Raw genomic sequence first — 21,094 nt, 5'->3', positions numbered from 1 at the left:
TGAAAACTTACACTGTCTCCTCTCCTAGTATTAAAGATCCCTTAGGCATTTTTGTTTTGATGTATGGTTTAGTTTGATGTACAGTTAGAGGAGGGATGGAGACTTGAAGAAGGCACTATGTGCTATATATACTACTAGGGCTAGTCTAAGATAACATAATTTGAGGACGTCACTAAGGGACAATTAAAGATCTATTTCATTATTAAAACGTATGGAGCCTAAGTCATTTATTTTAAATGGTTTCTGAAAAGGTCAGTTGCTCATAGTAATACCAATAGCTAATATTATTGTGTTCTTATCTAGTCTACCACTTTTCCAAGTACTCTGTACAGTATAGTTCATGTTTCTATGTACTATCAGAATATTTTGAAGACAAATAATCAAGACCACACCAGTGGCTGGTGGCAGAAAACAGAATTTTCACTCACATACTTGGGTTCTAATACCTGTAGGCTTCCTCTAACAACTATATATCCTCTAATTCTGTTGCAAGGAAAATCTGGAATGGACTGATATGTCAGTCACCAAGTCGACTAAAAAATGGTATGTATGTGCCATTGATTCATATACAAGTATTTGTCTTTATTAATATTTTTATATTTCTTATTTCTTAATCCTCAGACATGGGACCAGATGTGCAGGAGAAATTGCCATGGAAGCAAATAATTACAAGTGTGGGGTTGGAGTTGCATACAATTCCAAAGTTGGAGGTAAAGCAGAGGGTGATTCCTCTGGTTTTGTACTTTAATCTGAGCCTTGCACTACCCTGAGTATGAGGGGTAGGGAAAAGAATTTTAACCAAACAAGGGGAAGAAATGGATTCAATGCAAAAATTGCTGCAGAACTGGCATATGTTTTGGGAACAAATCAATCTGTATTCCTAGAAAATTATAGCTGAATATAGCCCATACTTATTTGAATGGGGAAAATATGCAAATGTTGAATAGCATTTGAGGCAAATCTAATTTTCTCAGTGTTCTGATTTAGAAGGGTTTGTTATTGAATGCTTGCAAAGGGAACAGAAGGAGGAGGTAAATTTGGGCAAAGACATTCCCTAACACTCATTTCTGTAGTTATTAATTTCATAGTGCAGTCTCAAGCATGTGCTTGTTATATTAAGAAGTCAACGGGTATCTCTGATAGCAAAAATATGGAATTTCTAGTAGCTTCAGTCAGAATCTTTTAGGGAAAACATATAACAAGTTCCATGAAGGCATTTTCACAAAGAAATTGTTTCTGAGTTAAAAGAAGCACACACTAAAAATATGGGCAGATACAACTGTATGAAGACCTAAAAAACAAGGGGAAAGACTGGCCAGTGGCAACTGAAGAAAGGAAGCTGTGGCTATAAGACAGACACTGGACAGCTGTGGTCCTGACTGCAATAGAGCTATTAGAATCCTCTCACCACACATCACCCCCAAACTCTTGTTTCTGTCTTCTACTGGCTGAACCATTCTTCTTCTTCTTCTTCTAGCGTTTGCCCTTCTTCCGTAGCCAGTCAACAGCATCAGGTTGAGCCTGATGTAAAGTTTCGAGACCTCCTTTGTATCTGGAGAGGTGGCAGTCGTTGACTATGTGGGTCATAGTCTGTCTGTAGCCGCAGGGGCAATTCGGGTCGTCTCTGGCTCCCCAGCAATGGAACATAGCGGTGCACTGGCCATGGCCTGTTCAATAGCGATCGAGGAGGGCTGAACCCTATGGGAATGCAACACTTCTGTGACTAAGCATGGGAAGTGTATTTGCAGAGACTCACGGAGAATTGAAAAATTGTCTCTTGTTTTTATATTTTCCCTACATTAGACTTCCACAGATATGCTATACATTTTAGGTTCAGCTTTAAATAATAATAAAAAACATACAAAAATAAACAGTTGTGGAACCTACTGGTGACAGTAAGAGTCCTTTGGATTCTACATAAGAATACCTTGGATTTGGTGATGTAGTAGTCCTAAGAAACCAAATAATTATGCATCCTAGCACTTAGAAAACATGCCTCACTAAGAGAGCATATTCTTAGATTATAAGTATTTCTGATTCTTTTTTTTAAATTTTATTTTAATGAAAAAGATAGGAGGAGAGAGAGAGAAAGAACTAGACATCACTCTGGTACTTGTGCTGCTGGGAATTGAACTCAGGACCTCATGCTTGAGAATCCAATGCTTTACCCACTGTGCCACCTCCTGGACCACTATTTATGATTGTTTTCCATCTGTAAAGTATCATCTTATTTTAAGAAAAGTGATGGAAGATACGCAAATTATACAATTACCTGAAAAGTAAAGAATTACCTTTTTAAAAGTCAGGATTAAGTTTCTTTCTTTCTTTCTTTCTTTCTTTCTTTCTTTCTTTCTTCTTCATTTATTTATTTATCCAGAGTTATTGCTGGGGCTCAGTGCCTGCACTATGAATGAATCCACTGCTCCTGGAGGCTATTTTTCACTTTTACTGGATAAGACAGAGAGTAATTGAGAAGGGCGGGGAGATATAGCAATAGAGAGACAGACACTTGCAGACCTGCTTCACTGTTTGTAAAGGGACCCTCCTGCAGGTGGGGAGCTGGGGGGCTCGAACTGGGATCCTTCCTTGAGTCCTTGCACCTAATACTATGTGGGCTTAACCCAGTGTGGCACTGCCCAGCCTCCATAAGTTATGGGGGGGGCGGTTGGTAGCTCAGTGGGTTAAGCGCACATGGCGCAAAGCGCATGAACCATCATAAGGATCCTGGTTCGAGCCCCTGCTCCCAACCTGCAAGGGGGGTCACTTCATGGGCAGTGAAGCAAGTTTCCAGGTGTCTATCTTTCTCTTCCTCTCTCTGTCTTCCCAGCCTCTCTCTGTCCTATCCAACAGCAACAACACCAATAACAATAATAATAACAAAGATAAACAACAAGGGCAACAAAAGGGTACCGAGCCCCAGCAATAGCACTGGGTGCAGAGAGAGAGAGAGAGAGAGAGAGAGAGAGAGAGATTCCTTCACCTTTTAGAACAGAAACAAGAAGCGAGATTCTCAAGATGTAGCTTTGTAACAACATGGAATTCTAACATAAGGCTTTCCATTTCAAGTCTGCCCTTTCCCCCTCACTTTTCAATAGTATAGTCCAAATGCATTTTCCAAACACTAATTTTCATTTTGCAGGCATCTGCCATTTATCTCACAACACATCACAGACTGTGAACACCGGATGTTAATTAAATAGAGTTGTGTGCCAGATTCCTGTATATCAATTCTGGCTCCCCAGTTTCAAGTTGTACAAGTTCAGCAAGTCACTGTACTCTGTGGCCTCAGTCTTGCCATCTGTAATAGGGGGAAACTTATAGCACCAAGCTTAAATGGTCATGAAGTTAGAAGAATCCATACATTTAATACCTACAGAAGAAGCTGAGTGGTATAGTACACATGATATTCAAGGATTCGAGTTAAAGTACCCAACCTCCATCTACAGGGAGGAAGCTTCACAAGGGGAGGAACAGTGTTTCAGGTATCTCCTCCCTATTTCTGTTTCTATAAGAAAAAGAAAAAAAGGGGGGCCAGTTTGTGGCACACCTGGTTGAGCACACTTGCTATAATGTGCAAGGTTCCAGGTTCGATCCCCCAGTCCCCATCTGCAGGGAGAAAACTTTGTGAGTGGTGAAGCAGTGTTGGAGATCTCTTTCTCTCTCCCTCTCTCTCTTGCTCTCTATGACCCCCTTCCCTCTTGATTTCTGACTATCCATATCCAATAAATAAAGATAATAAAAAAAAAAAAGAAACAGCCACCAAGAGCAGTGTATCCTTTATGTAAACTCTGAGCCCCAGTGATAACCTTAGTAGCAACAAACAAAAAAACCTATAAAGCAGTGGCTTCTTTTAATATCCTTAATATACATGAATGGTTGTCATGTACATTTTACAGTTTAAGATACTGAAGCACAGTGAGGCTAAGTAATTTGCCCAAGATCACACAACTAGTAGCAGAAATGGAATCTTCTTTTTCAAATGCATTTTTAAACAATTTTATTATACAAATATGACTTCGATCATGTCAGTTACATGTTCTTTTATCTTTGCTCCATAATAAGCAGTTGTGTGAAAATCTAAGGCTGTGTACTCCATTGCGCTATCAGCCTGAAGCCAGGAATATCCAGGTAGCTGCCTGTATCTGTCTAAACTGCCTTTGCCTTCTTGGCTCTCAATCCATGAGTCTGATGATGGGCGACAGCCTGAGCGACTATGCCTGCCTTCTCTTGATGAAAAATGATTCCCCCTCAGGAGTGAAATCCACAGCAATGAATTATATCCTTGAGATTATTTAGAAGAGGAAGCATGTTCCTTGAAAATGCTTCTTAGCAAACACACAAAAGGATGACCCCTGGGTTATTTTTAATCAGTGCTTAGAAGCAAGAGGTCTCTTCCTGTTTGTTATTTCCTTATTATAGATAGATCTTTTCAAGCTGCAGTTTCTTATACAAAATCCTTTGAATGGTGCAGACCAGAAGGCAGCCGTTAGAGACATTGTCATGAACAAGCATGTTCATGACAATGTCATGAGGGAGGGGTATTCAACAGCTATCCTTGCAAGCTGTCCTGTCAGTTTTAGGTTAATGGTATCAGAAGAGGAACATTTGTAATTGGCAACCATGACCACTGCATGACACATACAGTTATCTCTTCAGGGCAGACAAATGAAAAAGCTTATGGAGGCAGTGACATATATCTTCCTCTGTCAGCTTTCTAGAACATGGACATTTGGAGGAATCTGATGATCCGCTCCCCCTTTTTGAACTCCATTTCAAGGCCTTTTAAACCTGATTATTAGGAGTATTGTGCTGACGTCAGCTTACAGATTTGTTTGTATTGTTGCACAGGCATAAGAATGCTGGACGGCATTGTGACCGATGCTATTGAGGCCAGTTCAATTGGGTTCAATCCTGGACATGTGGATATTTACAGTGCAAGCTGGGGCCCTAATGATGATGGGAAAACTGTGGAAGGGCCTGGCAGATTAGCCCAGAAAGCTTTTGAATATGGTGTCAAACAGGTAAGATCTTTGACCTAAAATGAAAGGGGACCACTTGGATATAAAGGGGAAAGTGCTTAGTTTATATGGAAAGAAATGGTTGTGAATTTCTTACCATCTCTTCATATTTGAAATGCATTTAGAAAGCCAACTTTTCTTCAAGTCGAAAATAAAGAAAGTTTCTCCTGTTAGGTCTGACATTCAATAGCAACCCATTATGATTAGAATATTTAAATATACTCTGGATTTGTCCCTTTTCATTTTCATGCTCCCCTCAGACTTTTATACTAGGTAAACTACTACCAAATTTTTTTTTCCAAAGGCTCTGAAAATTGTGTCCTTAAATAATAGCCATGTGTGGCCTCCCTATGGCAGATACTTACTGGTGTGTTGCTCTGTTGTTCGAGTTTATTGTGCTCTTGCAAGCATTGTAAGCTCTTGTTCCTCAGAGAATGAAACAAAAAAAAATATGTACTTTGGAGAACACAAAGTGAAAAAAAATCATAGAAAGGGTAGACTTGATGAGTTCCATTGAATTGAAGAGTCCTTTTTTTTTTTTAATGCAGCTGCAAAACAGATTTGAATAATGCCTGATTTTGATATTCTATCAGCCAGCCAGAAGATTTAAGCAGAAAGACAGTTCAAAGATTTGAACATAGTAACAGAAACCAAGGGAAGAGTGAAAAAACATGAGCAAGTGCTAAAGGCCAGATTATGCATCTACATAATAAAGAAAAGAAAGAAGGAGAAACACTTTCTCAGCCCTACCCCATAAAGCAGGATTGAGCAGGAGCCCAATGTTTCCTATGCAGTCCTGTGAGGTGTTTTTTGTTTGTTTGTTTTTCCCTTTTGTTGCCCTTGCTGTTTTATTGTTGTTATAGTTGTTATTGTTGTTGTTGTTGATGCCATCATTGTTGGATAGGACAGAGAGAAATCGAGAGAAGAGGGAAGACAGAGAAAGGGAGAGAAAGATAGATACCTGCAGACCTGCTTCACAGCCTGTGAAGCGACCCCCCTTCTGGTGGGGAGCCTGGGGCTGGAACCGGAATCCTTACGTGGGTTCTTGTGCTTTTGCTACATGAGCTTAACCAGCTACTACAGCCTGACCCCCTCCTGTGAGGTTTTTAATCTTAATGCTGGAGTCAAAAAGAGATCCTGAGAATATCATGCACAAACCTATTGGCAGTTTTATTGGGGTATGACAGTGACCCCAGTATGTGATAGCACACAGGACATATTGTGACTTTTCTTTCAGGGACGTCAAGGAAAGGGCTCCATCTTTGTCTGGGCCTCTGGGAATGGTGGACGTCAGGGGGATAACTGTGACTGTGATGGCTACACGGACAGCATCTACACCATCTCCATCAGCAGCGCCTCGCAGCAGGGACTCTCCCCCTGGTATGCTGAGAAGTGCTCCTCCACACTGGCCACCTCCTACAGCAGCGGGGATTACACGGACCAGCGAATTGTAGGTTCTTTGTGTCTGGCTCTCTCTGCTTGGGTGGGAGAGCATGCCTCACATTCAGATGGGTACTTTTGGTCAATGTCTTCGGTAAAATTGATTCGCTTAGGCGTGATGTCTCTGTTGGGGAGGCACACACTTCAGTCAGTACTCGCTTGAAAGAAAGACTGACATACATTGGCAAGTTTTCTCTCTTGGAGATAATGACCCTTCAGTCAATAGGATGTCATTTTCAAACTCTTTGTCCTTTTTAAACTCAGTCCCGAGAAGCCACCAAACCCATTATTACATGGAGTCAACACTCCAGATGTCTATTTTGCTTTCCAGTCTTAAAGGAGAGTCTGGGGCTATGAGGGCTTTATCTAAAATTCACACACTTGTTGATCCTTTAATATCAGAGATCTGGTCTGACTTGCTCTTTAGCAGACGATAAAAATACAGAACATACAGCAGCTCTGTTATCCAAGAACAAACAACCCACAGGAAAATAACAGTCTTAATTTTCCCTGAGGTGATCTTCTCATCATCTGAAGAAGCAGTTCAGGAAGGTTATATGCTCAGTGAGTATCTCCAGCCCACGCTCAGCTGTGCCTTAGCATCCATGAGTCAGGCTGCCAAGGGCAATTATTAGATTTCCCCTCAAGGACACAGTGATAAAGGACCATCTAGGGGCTTTGAGAACAAAATGAAGCACTTTTAATTTACAACTTTAAAGCCCTCAATTTAACTCCTGATACAGGGCAGACTCTCAAAAGTAATGTATGTATATCTTAATCTCAATAAAATAACAGTCCAAGATCCCATTAGACTGTAGGTGAAATCTGTAATGATTAGACCTAGACACAGAGGTAAAATTCATATTAATGGCACCTCAACAAAATTATAAGAACTCTTACCTTCCTCATACAGGATCCCTCCTCTGGAAGTCACTGTGCCTCTGCTACCTACTCTACTCTAGGCTGTGAAACTGTGGTCTCAACCTAAAAGCACTGGCATCCCTCTCTTGTCTGTGTATTCAATTCTTCAACTAGACAGTGACATCCTGGCCAGAGATTCTTTATGACAGGTATATTTCATAGTCTGTGAAAGGGGAATATAAGGCATATCCACACTTACGTTCAGAGTACCCAGCCATAACTGGCCCTGAGAGGATTAAGAAGTCACCTTTCAGAAAAAAATGGCAGGTTGGACTCAATACATTTCCAGGTCACCATTTCAAGCTGTCTCTCATGTTGGCTACTCTTTTCTGAAGTAGGAGGGAGAGTTTCCATCTTTGTAAATCACAGACAGCTGGTAGATTCTATTTGAGACCGTTGCAATATCATACCCTCTGTCTTACGCAAACCTCTTCCTCCACACAGTCATCTCTGGGGGCTTACTTGCGTCAACAGGTTAAAAAAAAAAAAAAGAAGAAGAAGAAAATGAAAAAAGATAACCTTGCTTCTGTAGTTTGAGCAGGAGCAGAGCTCCCATAATTTGGAGACTCCAAGTGGGAAACCAAAGAGGTGATAATAGAACAAATTATTTTTTTACACCTCCCTCCCACACATTGAAGTCTCTAGCCAAAAACCATAGTACTGGCTCCTGGGTGGGTGTCTTGCTAGCAGTTCTTTAGCTCAGTGACTTGTTCAACTAGCAATGCTGTGAAACTTAAGACAGATTGATTGGAATTCTTGTTTTCTTCCCTTTGTCTTAGTGACATTTTTATTATGATAAAATTATCCTGAGTAAATTTGTGCACAACACCACTGCGTAAAAAATGTTTTTATAGACAGGACTTCAGAATATGAGTCAAGAATATCAACTGCATTGAACAGATGGAAAAACCAATTGAGTTGTGATGGGACACATCTACCATGTAGGAGATTAAGAATTTCGAATATGTATTTATGTCTAAAACACTTTGCACTAGAAACACTATTTTCACCCAAGTATGAACAAGAAACTAATTCACAGGCATCAAATCAACAGTGAGTCTGAACTAAGCAAAATTTGTGTTACGTTTTCCAGTGGTCAACATTTTAGAGTTTTGTGCTGAAGAAACAGTTAGATGTCAATCTGAAGGCAAAAGAGAATTTTGCACAAGGCAGAATTTCTAAATACGCCAGGCCAAACACAATGGACCCGATGATTAATGGGCTAGCCTGATTCACAGTGATTTTGAAACCACCCTCCCCTCTCCCCCCCGTTTCTTTTACATATAGCATTTTGTTTGTGAATCTCAGAAAATATTCATAGTGGGAGTAACTTCATCCTTAGAAAAGGCGTCCTGATGCCAGAATTATAGGCAAGTTGTATGTAGAGGAGAGTGAAGCGAAATATCAGCAGATGGCTAACATCCGCCTGTGCTTTAGAAGAGGAAATGTGGAATCAAATCAGCTGAGTTTCCTGATCAGATTCAGCCTTCAGTGAGGTTAACTGCTGGGGACAGGATCACATCACGCTCCTCACATGTTCTCCTTCGTTTCTTTCCTCCTTGTTGCCATCCAGACGAGCGCTGACCTGCACAATGACTGCACAGAAACCCACACTGGCACCTCGGCCTCCGCACCTTTGGCTGCTGGTATCTTCGCTCTGGCCCTGGAAGCCAAGTAAGGTCCAGAGAGCTTCTGATCATGTTTATTAAGGTGGCTTCTCTCTCTCTCTCTCACACACACACACACACACACACACACACGCACACACACACAATTTTTTTTTAATTTTTTTATATTTATTTTATCTATTCCCTTTTGTTGCCCTTGTTGTTTTATTGTTGTAGTTATTATTGTTGTTGTCGTTGTTGGATAGGACAGAGAGAAATGGAGAGAGGAGGGGAAGACAGAGAGGAGGAGAGAAAGACAGACACCTGCAGACCTGCTTCACCGCCTGTGAAGTGACTCCCCTGCAGGTGGGGAGCCGGGGTTCGAACCGGGATCCTTATGCCGGTCCTTGTGCTTTGCGCCACCTGCGCTTAGCCCGCTGCACTACAGCCAGACTCCCCACACACACAATTTTTAAAGGGTTTATTTATTTTATGAAAGAAAGAGACTAGAACATTGCTCTGGAACATTGGATGTAGGGAATCAAGCCTGGGGTTGTCCAGCCTCTGAGCAATAACCCAGGCTGTTTATGATTTTTATTGTTATTTTTAAAAAATTTTTTCTATATTTATTTATTTTCCATTTGTTGCCCTTTTTTATTATTGTTGCAGTTATTTTTGTTGTTATTGATGTCGTTGTTGCTAGATAGGACAAAGAGAAATGGAGAGAGGAGGGGAAGACAGAGAGGGGGAGAGAAAGACAGACACCTGCAGACCTGCTTCACCGATTGTGAAGCGACTCCCCTACAGGTGGGGAGCTAGAAGCTGGAACCAGGATCCTTATGCAGGTCCTTGCGCTTTGCGCCATGTGTGCTTAACCAGCTTTGCTACTGCCTGACTCTCATACGATTTTTAGTTTTTAAGGTTTTATTTTATTTTTAAAAATTTTAGTAGTGACTTTTTATTGACTCACAAAACTACGTGATGACAGAAGTCCAGTACCACACCATTTCAACCACCAGAGTTCTGTGCCCCATTCCCTCCAATGGAAATATCGGTAGTACTCCAAAGGCCAGACACGGGTTGACTCTCATTTCTCTGTCTATCTATCTATCTATCTATCTATCTATCTATCTATCTATCTATCTATATCTATGTATATATGTATGTATGTATGTATGTATGTATCTATCTATCTATATTTATACACCCCCTTTTTTTCCCTATAATTCTGCCTTCTCTTCCTTTCTAAGTTACACCTATACCTATTACTACTTCCTAGTGTGCTTCCTTTTTTTCTTCTTTGGTCTCCAGATCCTAATGGAATTGGTATTCAGAGTCCTTTGGTCATCCTCCCCTAATATTTCTCCCCCTCTGGGAGTATAAACCAAAATTCTTTATGGGGTGCAGAAGGTGGAAGGTTTGGCTTCTATAACTGCTTCTCTGCTGAATATTGATGTTGGCAGGTCAATCCATAGCTAAAATTTCTTCTCCATATCATATACTGTTTTCTGAATACCCAGTTACAGCAGAACACTTAGAAAACTAGAAAAAAAATAATAAAGTTAAGCTCTCTTCTTGTTCACATATCCGTGTAATTTTGCATAACCATTATTCTGTCTTCCCCACCTATCCATGTAATTTTAATACACACATATTACCAAACTGGAATCTTAACATACACATTATTTTGCAATTAATATATCTACCTAGGCTACATTAGAAGCACCTTCTCATCTCTGTTTTTGTATGTAGCACGTGGGCATGAATCACCACCCTTATACATGCATAAAGATGCTTAGCAGGCCATCCAGTCCTATTTATTTTATCCTATATACTGAGAAAATTAGACAGAGAGCAAGGGGGGAGGAAGAGACATCACAGCAATACTCCACCATACATGGAGCTCCCTTTATGGCTGTTTTTGGTGTTCCAGGGATTGTCTGGGATCAAACCATGTGCTCTTCCTTCTGAGATGTCTTCAGCCTGCTCATTTATTCTAATTAGAAAATATGATTTTAATTAATTTTTTGAATTGCCATGAAGTTAATTGCTGAGGCTTGGTGTCTACACAATGAAGCTACCTCTCCCAGGGGCTATCATTTCTTCCTTCCTTCCTTCCTTCCTCCCTTCCTTCCTTCCTTCCTTCCTTCCTTCCTTCCTTCCTTCCTTCCTTCCTTCTTTTCATTTTGATAGAGAAGTAGAGAAATTGAGAGGGAAAGGGAAGATAGAGAGGTGGGAGCCAGGGGCTTGGACCTCGTTTCTTGTACAAGGTAACATATGCACTCAAGTGGGCGTGCCACCACCCCGCTTTCATTTCTAAGTGTTTCCTGACCTTTAAACATTCCTGATCTCCTCCCAATCTGTCTCCTACTCAGTTGTAAGGACTTCATCCTTCATTTAATTCTCCATAGATAAGACCTGCTCCAGACTGTGGGTAGTATCAGAAGAAAAAAGTGTATAAAATATCTTTGTGGGCAGTGGGTAGAGAGCATAATGGTTATGCAAGCAGACTCTCATGCCTGAGGCTCCAAAGTCCCAGGTTCAGTCCCCTGCACCACCATTAGCCAGAGCTGATCAGTACTCTAGTAAAATAAATAAATAAATAAATAAATAAATAAATAAAAATAAATCTTTGTTTTTTAGATTATATAAGTCTAGTTCTATAACAGATGTGCTACAGAAGAAGACATGAGCATTACGACTGGGATTTCTGTCTTTTCATAGCACTCTACTATATAAACGTAAATTTTATTAAGCTCACCTAATAATGATTACACAAATACCTTTGTCCATAAATATTGAATGAACACTGGGAACTGAAAATTTGGGGTTGAAGGGCATGCGTGTTTTAATAATAAGGTCACATAATAATAATTTGTCTGCAAATTTGTAACATTTTATATTCCCACCAGATCTATATGCATGAAAGTGCCTATTTTCTTTTTTTAAAAATTTTATTAGTGACTTGATATTGATTTACAAAATTATAACGATAACAGGGGTATAGTTTCACACTGTTCCCACCACCAGAGATCTGTGTTCCCTTTGCCTCCACTGGAAGCTACAGTAGTTCTCCCAAGGTTGCAGATATGGGTTAACTAGCATATCTGTAACTATCTGTATGTATTTGCCTAATTTTTATGGTCCTGCCTTCTCTTTCTCTTTCTAAGTCAAACCTACACCTATTACTACTTCCAAATCTCCTACCTTTTTCCTTCTCTCTCAGGGTCCTGATGGAGTTGGAGATGGTCATCTTCCTCTATCATTTCTCCCCCACTGGCCCAAAAAAAAAATTTGGGGAGGTTTCTAGCTTCTATAATTGCTTTTATGCTGATCATGGGCATTGGCACATCAATCCATATCCCTACCCTGTTTCTATTTTTCCCTGGTAGGTTAGGGCTCAGGAAGGGTGAGGTTCCCAGACACATTGGTGAGGTCATCTACCTGAGGAAGTCAGCATGGAATTGTATAGCATCTGCAACTTGGTGGGTGAAAGGTGGTAAAATGCAAAGCATAACAATATTATTAATTAACAGGAGCCAAAAACATAGGAACATAGCAGATGATATTAGAGATCTTAGGGTAGAAAGAAGCTAGGAAGTCCATTCTAGACATGTTCCAAGGGGCCCACAGCTACCATAGTTTTGCTTGAGTTTGATAACTAACATGGAGGTAGACAAAAATACTGTCTGAGAAGATGGTGTCAAGAGTTGAGAATAAGGCTAGAAAGTTGGATGAGGGCAGAGAGTAGTTCTCAAACTTAAAGAAAATCTATGAATAAAATTTATAATTTACCCCATCAGCCTGACCCAGGGCCCATATATATTTATATTTAACATAGAAGCCTGTGTAACCTCTGAGTCCCTGTTGGTCTGAGCTTGTAGTTCATGATCACAGCTAGGAACATTCTAGGTTTCACTAATTTCAGGACCAGTCTTTCTGAGTGGCAAGGTACAGTGACCCACCCTCACTTCGGAAAGTCCCTACGCCTACTGTTGCTAATTTATAAGGGAGACAAATTCTTGGAGTAACCCATGGGAGGGCTTACATTGATGCTCCTGATGGAAGTGATTAGTGATGATGAAGAGAGGGATCTATTAGAGGTCTAGGCCTAACATACCTGTGTGGGAATCCAAAGATTCCCTAACTAGGGCCCTAGATGATAGGGTTGTCTGGTATTGACTAAAAAGGCCGTTATTGAGCCAGCCAGTCTCTTACCCTTATCCAGATTTTGTGGTCCTTTCTTTATCAGATGAGTTTAGACTTTCCCCTACTTATTAAAGTATTTGTTGTATCCAAACCAGTATTAGGGGTTTCTGGGGGTCTACCTTCTTTGGGACTTTCATTTAGAATGCCAAGCTCATTTGTTCTATATCTGATCAGTTAGGGAATTTATAATGTCTTCTTTATCTCATTCTACTAGGACTCCAGTCTTATTAAATTCAAGTCTAATTATAGAGGGCTATTGAACACTTTAACTTTGAGTTGTATAATTGCCTCTTGCTTATGGATACATGTATACTGTTCCCAGTACTCTAAACCTTAGCCTATATCTAGTGTTCATAACTCTGTTAGATTATGTGCATTTTGAAATGGAACTAGGTGGTCATATGTGTTAGGAAAGATCTCCCCATATTAGAGGAGTTAGGAGGCTGATATCTCAGTCTTGGTGTCTCTGGCAACAATTTGTAGTAATAAGTCAATAGCAACATAAAGTGACCTGGAAGTACCGGTAGCGTTAATTTAGTTGAGGTCAACAGAGGTAAGGGATCAGAGAGAAGAAATATCAAGCAATATGGCCATAGTCTTAGAAGTTCCAGGATTAGGAGAAATAAGTATCCTAAAGAGAATGGGAAGGGTTCCTTGTAGTCTTAGAAAGAGTTTAAAAGTGCTTTGTGCCCTTTAGGGGTATCTACTAATCACCATTTTAGCTACTGACAGGGCCAAATAGTTTTGACATAGCTGACCTAAGCTTGTAGGTAACATAAGTATTTAAAACACACACACACACACACACACACTCAGAGAGAGCAAGAGCTCGCTCATTGAATAATTTACACTCACTGTCAGAATTAGATCATCCTACACATATGAAATATTAAATACTTTTAGAGAACTTGAAGTATTAAATCTATTTTCCACCCCTGATATGTTAACAGTGATTTATAAGATTATAAATTAATAGGATTTGTATTTATTATAAGTAGTTATAGTTTTCTATTTCTCAGCACATTAGTTTTTAGGGTTTTCCCCTTACCTTTTATGTTTAGAAAAATTTCCACACCCTCTAAACAGATTATGTTTAATAAATTATGTTTATTAATAATTATGTTTAATAAACATAAATGTATTCTTTATTGGTGGATTAATGGTTTACAGTCAACAGAAAATATAATAGTCTGTACATGTGTAACATTCATCAGTTTTCCACATAACAGTTCAAGCCCCACTAGGTTCTCCTCTGCCATCATGTTCCAGGACCTTAGACTTCCCCCCTACCCCAGAGTGTCTTACTTTGGTGCAACCCACTTATTTATGCCTTTTATTATTGGGCCTTTTACTATATTAAAGTTATATTATTATAGTGCATACTGGATATTATATTAGTGCGTACAGTTAAAAATAATTTAATTTTTGGAGTTGCGTGGTAGAGCAGCAGCTTAAGCGCATGTGGTGCAAAGTGCAAGGACCTGTGTAAGGATCCCAGTTTGAGCCCCCGGTTCCCCACCTGCAGGGGGGTTGTTTCACAGGCGGTGAAGCAGGTCTGCAGGTGTCTATCTTTCTCTCCCCCTCTCTGTCTTCCCCTCCTCTATCCATTTCTCCCTGTCCTATCTAACAATGACAACATCAATAACAACAACAATTTAAAAAAAGGGTAAATAAATATATATGTAAAACAAATAAATAAATAAAAATAATGTAATTTTACTTTATAACAGTTACCAAATAGCTCAATATATAATACAAAGGAACAGTCTGTTTCACAGTATATAGTCATAACTTTTTATTTGTCCTCGTTTCTGTGCTCTGCTCTTGTGCAGTGAGAAATCTAAATGTCAAGTCAGATGCTATGGTTGCATGTTAGAGGAAGTGACTAAACTTGCAAATTACTATAATCCCTCTTAATAAGGAGGTTGTCCTTGAAAACATTCACAGTTGTCTAGAAAGAGAACAGAACTGCCCTTCATGTCATACTGAGTGGACAAGGTGCTAAGTAACAAAAAAGTAGAACATCTTGGCTTGTGTCATAGCTGGAATTCAATGCCCTGAAGTTGCAGAGTCTTTGTCCCTTGGGACCTGAGAGCCTTGGGTCTTCCTTTGAAACTGACTCAGTCTCCAGTACCTTAGCTGTGAGACAACTACTATATACATTCACAGAGTAAGACAGGCTTAGCATGAGTAGCTACTTGGAAAGGTTTGTGAGATGTCTGTAAAGGAAGAGTTAGTCCAGGTGCTGAGTGAATACAGAGGGAAGCTTGGAACCATTGAAGCTCAGGAGAGTCTGTGTTCAGAATCATGCTTACTTGTAACTGGAATGGGATAGACAGGAAAAAAAAAAAAACGCCTACAAACATGAGCTACAACTAATATCTGCCAATCCAAACCAGATGTGAGGAAGTTTAAGTAGTAAAAGTGCAGGGACCATCTGACTTTAAGTTCTAGCTATATCACTGTGTGACTTTAGGCATATTAATCCATAATTGAACATTGAGTTTACTGTCTATAAAATAGAGTAACTTAAGACCTCAGTTTTTAAAAAATATTTATTGATTCCATTTTGTTGCCTTCGTTGTTGTTTTTTTATTTCTTTATTGGGGAATTAATGTGTCTCTTATATGTGATTACTGTAAAAAATGGCGACTAATCCCTAGCACTGCAAAAACGGTATCATCTGTTTTCCATCTACACCATGCCTCGGCCTCGCGTGAGCTTAATGTGCAGCTTGACGATACGAGAATCCGGCATGAAGCCCAGCCAGTCTATCTTGGCGTTACTCTCGATCGCACTCTGTCATTTCACGAACATCTCATAAAAACTGCAGCAAAGGTGGGCGCGAGGAATCACATCATTGCAAGACTGGCCAGCTCCTCATGGGGCGCGAGCGCTTCCACACTACGATCATCATCTCTGGCATTCTGCTATTCCACTGCAGAATACTGTGCCCCAGTATGGTTCCGTAGCCCCCATGTCCACTTGGTCGATTCCAAATTATATTCCTCCATGAGGATAATTTCTGGAACCATCCGTTCCACCCCGGTTCCATGGCTGCCAGTTCTTAGCAACATCGCCCCACCAGATATTCGTCGGGATGCGGCATCATCTAAGTTCATTTCCCACGTCTATGCTCGACCGGACCTGCCAATATACGCGGATATCTTCGCCCACCCTGTCCAACGCTTGATGTCTCGTCACCCAATCTGGTCCCCTATGCCTACACTGAACTTCTCTGTTCCAGACTCTTGGAAACAGAGTTGGCAGTCAGCCGAGGTAAAGAACAAACACCTCATCACAGACCCCTGCAAGCGTCAACCCGGCTTTGACCTAGCACGTTATGACTGGGCCAGGCCATGGCCGGTGCGCCGCTATGTTCCATCGCTGGGGAGCCAGAGACGACCCAAATTGCCCCTGCGGCTCCAGACAGACTATGACCCACATAGTCAACGACTGCCACCTCTCCAGATACAAAGGAGGTCTCGAAACTTTACATCAGGCTCAACCTGACGCTGTTGACTGGCTACAGAAGAAGGGCAAACGCTAGAAGAAGAAGAATGTTTTACATTCAACAGTAAATACAATAGTTTGTACATGCATAACATTCCCCAATTTCCCATATAACAATACAACCACCACTAGGTCTTCTGTCATCCTTGGACCTGTATTTTCCCCACCCATCCACCCCCACCCCACAGTCTTTTACTTTGATGCAATATGCCAATTCCATTTCAGGTTCTACTTGTTTTTTTTCCTCCTGATCTTGTTTTTCAACTTCTGCCTGAGAGTGAGATCATCCCATATTAATCCTTCTGTTTCTGACTTATTTCACTTAACATGAATTTTTCAAGCTCCACTCAAGATCAGCTGAAAACGCTGAAGTCACCATGTTTTACAGCTGAGTAGCATTCCATTGTGTATATATACCACAACTTGCTCAGTCACTCATCTGTTGTTGGACACCTGGGTTGCTTCCAGGTTTTGGCTATTACAAATTGTGCTGCTGAGAACATATGTGTACACAGATCTTTTTGGATGGATGTGCTGGGTTCCTTAGGATATATCCCCAGGAGAGGAATTGCAGGATGATAGGGTAGGTCCATTTCTAGCCTTCTGAGAGTACTCCAGACTATTCTCCACAGAGGTTAGACCAATTTACATTCCCACCAGCAGTGCAGGAGGGTTCCTTTGACCCCACACCCTCTCCAGCAATTGCTGCTGTTACCTTTTCTGATGTATGACATTCTCACAGGAGTGAAGTGGTATCTCATTGTTGTCTTGATTTGCATTTCTCTGACAATCAGAGACTTGGGGCATTTTTCATGTTTTTCTCAGCCTTTTGGATCTCTTCTGTGGTGAATATTCTGTCCATGTCTTCCCCCCATTTTTAGATGGGGTTATTTGTTGTCTTGTTGTTGAGATTTGCAAGCTCTTTATATATGTTGATTATTAGCCACTTGTCTGATGTATGGCATGTAAAGATCTTCTCCCATTCTGTGAAGGGTCTCTTGGTTTGGGTAGTGGTTTCTTTTGCTGTGAGGAAGCTTTTTAATTTGTTGTAGTCCCATAGGTTTATACTTGCCTTAGTCTTCTTTGTAATTGGATTCGTTTCATTGAAGATGTCTTTAAAATGTATGTGGAAAAGAGTTCTGCCAATATTTTCCTCTAAGTATCTGATAGTTTCTGGTCTAACATCCAAGTCCCTGAACCACTTGGGATTTACTTTTGTATTTGGCGAAATACAGTGTTTCAGTTTCATTCTTCTGCATGTTTCAACCCATTGTTTCCAACACCATTTGTTGAAGAGACTCTGCTTTCCCCATTTAATAGTCTGGGCCCCTTTGTCAAAGATTAGATGTCCATAGGGGTGGGGGCTTACTTCACCTTTGTTGTTTTTTATTGTTATAGTTATTATTGTCACTATTGCTGATGTCATTGTTGTTGGATAGGTCAGAGAGAAATGGAGAGAGGAGAGAAAGACAGAGAGAGGGAGAGAAAGACACCTGCAGACCTGCTTCACCACCTGTGAAGTGACTCCCCTGCAGCCGGACCTTATGCTTCGCACCATGTGCATTTAACCCACTGCACTACCACCTGACTCCCGACCTCAGTTGGTTTAATCCTTTTCTTTATAAGGTCTCAGAATTAAGCTTCTATGGAGATGTCTAAGTGATTGAGCTTGGACCTGCATGGTTGAAGCCCTGGGTTTGATCTCAGATACTATAGACATATGTCAGAGTAGCACTCTAGTCACTTGATCTCAGATAAAAGAAAATAAATATTAAATAAAAATAAAATAAGTAGATTCAGAGGTTTGAAATTGAAGATATTAGTATAGATCATCCAACATGAATTATCAAAGCCAATGCTAAGGGGTCCAGAGTAAGAAAAAAAAAAAAAAAACAGTTACATGTAGGTGGTAAAACAGGCACATGATACTTATGACTTCAGGGCATAAGGCATTAGCTACAAGGAACTACTAATAGAAACCTATCCTTAAAAATTTAAACCTCTTTTATATATATATATATATATATATATATATATATATATATATATTCCCTTTTGTTGCCCTTGTTGTTTTATTGTTATAGTTATTATTGTTGTCGTTGTTGTTGGATAGGACAGAAAGAAATGGAGAGAGGAGGGGGGAAGACAGAGAGAGGGAGAGAAAGATAGACACCTGCAGACCTGCTTCACCGCTTGTGAAGGGACTCCCCTGCAGGTGGGGAGCCGGGGCTTGAACCGGGATCCTTATGCCAGTCCTTGCACTTTGCGCCACCTGCGCTTAACCCGCTGCGCTACAGCCCGACTCCCCTCTTTTATATTTTTACCCAGCACTTACCAGATGGATGTAAATATAACTAGCCAATCCTAGAATATACTTGCATAATGATCAGTAGAGTGCAAATATTTAACTAAACAGATGTATTATTAGTAGCACACAAAATTGAAGTTTTAAAACTTCAGTCTCTGGTTTCTAATACTTCAAACCTTTCATCATAGGAGGAGAAAATAATGTAAAAATGGTATTTTCTTCAATCTAAATTAATTTATTATGGAGAATTTCTAAAGTAGAGGTCCCATAGATTGTGAGGAAGTACACTGACAAGTTTGCAGAAGAACACATATTTTGAAATTGTTGCAGACCTGTGAATATTTTCTGAGGCAGAATGCATAATAAGCTCCTTAAAATTCTCACACTGTTCATGATTTAAGAGATGTTATGAGCTTATGATCTCTGGCTCATATAAAAAGAATTTAATTCTTTCCATTTTTGATTGGTTCATGACTGAGAAACTATCTTAGCATTCATAGCCTTTCTGCCGAAGTTCATGGTTATTATCAAGATATCTGTTCTTAAAGGAATCGTTTTTCAGAGCTGTGTTTAATCATTTATACCAAGATGATAATTCGAAACCATCCAAATTACGGAATTTTACGTCTGATCAAGCTTTATTGCTAGATAATCTACATTGAAAGAGACCTGTAAATATGTCCTGTTCTTCAAAGATCAACAGTGGAAACTGAAGAAAACTTCTAAGCTAAATTTATTAAGGATAATAAAACTTGGCATTTTATCAGGTTATTATGAGTTAGAAACTGTGCTAACTTCTTGTACGATAATAATTCTGACGTTCTTGTATTATAGAAATTATGAGTTTTATCTATAAATGAATAAACTAAGAGAGGTGGAGAGATGTAACCAATAACTTACAAAGTGATTCTAATTCAGATCTTTAACTCCCATTTTGGTTAGTACGTGTATGGCTTTATTTTAGTAATGTAATCCTTTTAAGAAAAAAATGCACACACATATTATAGTAGGAATTATTTCAAAAAAATGTGGGCCAGCAAAATAGCTCATGTGGATAGTGTACTGCTATGCTGTATGTGTGGTCCAAGTTTGACGCTAGGACCACCCACTGAAGGAAGGTTCCATGCTGTGGTCTCCTGTAATCTCTCTCTTTCTTTCTCTCTCTCCCTTTCTCTCCATATGTGTGTGTATGTGTGTGTGTGTAATGCCTGTAGCATCATTATTAAATAAACTGTCACAAACTTAATATATATATATATGTACACACACATATATGTGTATGTATGTATATTACCTAAGAAAGATGACAGTCACCTCACTATTCTGAGAAGAGAGAGAAAAATTTTTAACAGAGAACATATATTATGACATGAACTGCTGAATCCCCTTGCATCCTTGAAGGCTTTAAACAGGTGCTCTAATCCTCTGTTTTTATCAATAGTAGGGGAAAAAGAAATGGGCCTTCAATGGTGTATAAAACCATTGGATAAATCACACTGGATAAATCCTTGATTATGTGGGTATGAAACTTTGGCAAGTTTCCAGGTTAGAAAATCTTCAACATCTAGGCTCACCTTAGTGTCATGAGAGACTGAACCAGGTAGCCTCTGAAACTCTTTCAATTTAGAATTTTATCTCTAGATTAACTTACGAACATTCTACTAATTAGATTCCATTCCTAAATTCAATATTTAATTTCGTAAAATTTATTTTCTATAAACATATCCTTGATTAGCAACCCAGTGCAGTTTTCTTTATCTAATTATTGTGGATCATTGAACACTAACTAACAAAGGAAGGCTGTCAGAAATGAGATACTCTGTTGTTCACAGCTCCTTTCATTTATGAAATGCAATTATACAAATGAGGAATAGTGGTTAGGGAAATAGGCTTGATTTTATGACGGCGAAGCCCCCTTGAATATTTTGCAAATGGTAAGTTGAAGAAAATTAAGGAAAGCAAAACAAAATAGGAAACTTAATATAAAATAGATGCCGGTATAAAAATCAAGTCTGTCTTTGTGATTGGCTATCATGATTGTCAAGTCTGTCTTATGACTTCTTAATCTGCTACCCTAT

The 21,094-nt window shown here is 39.7% G+C and overlaps 1 protein-coding gene across 1 annotated transcript in view; it reads left to right on the top strand.

The window, feature by feature from the left end:
* Nucleotides 1-21,094, top strand: part of PCSK1 (proprotein convertase subtilisin/kexin type 1) — a 60,818-nt gene that overhangs the window by 24,633 nt on the left and 15,091 nt on the right. The window contains exons 6-9 of the mRNA XM_007529911.3: nucleotides 622-710; nucleotides 4,849-5,021; nucleotides 6,256-6,468; nucleotides 8,953-9,053. Of these exons, the coding sequence (XP_007529973.1) occupies nucleotides 622-710; nucleotides 4,849-5,021; nucleotides 6,256-6,468; nucleotides 8,953-9,053 (576 nt within the window). The remainder of the gene's footprint in view (nucleotides 1-621; nucleotides 711-4,848; nucleotides 5,022-6,255; nucleotides 6,469-8,952; nucleotides 9,054-21,094) is intronic.

Source organism: Erinaceus europaeus, chromosome 11, assembly GCF_950295315.1.
Source record: "Erinaceus europaeus chromosome 11, mEriEur2.1, whole genome shotgun sequence".
Classification (NCBI taxonomy): domain Eukaryota; kingdom Metazoa; phylum Chordata; class Mammalia; order Eulipotyphla; family Erinaceidae; genus Erinaceus; species Erinaceus europaeus.
The sequence above is the reverse complement of the archived record's forward strand: the minus strand, read 5'-3'. Positions and strand labels throughout refer to the sequence as shown.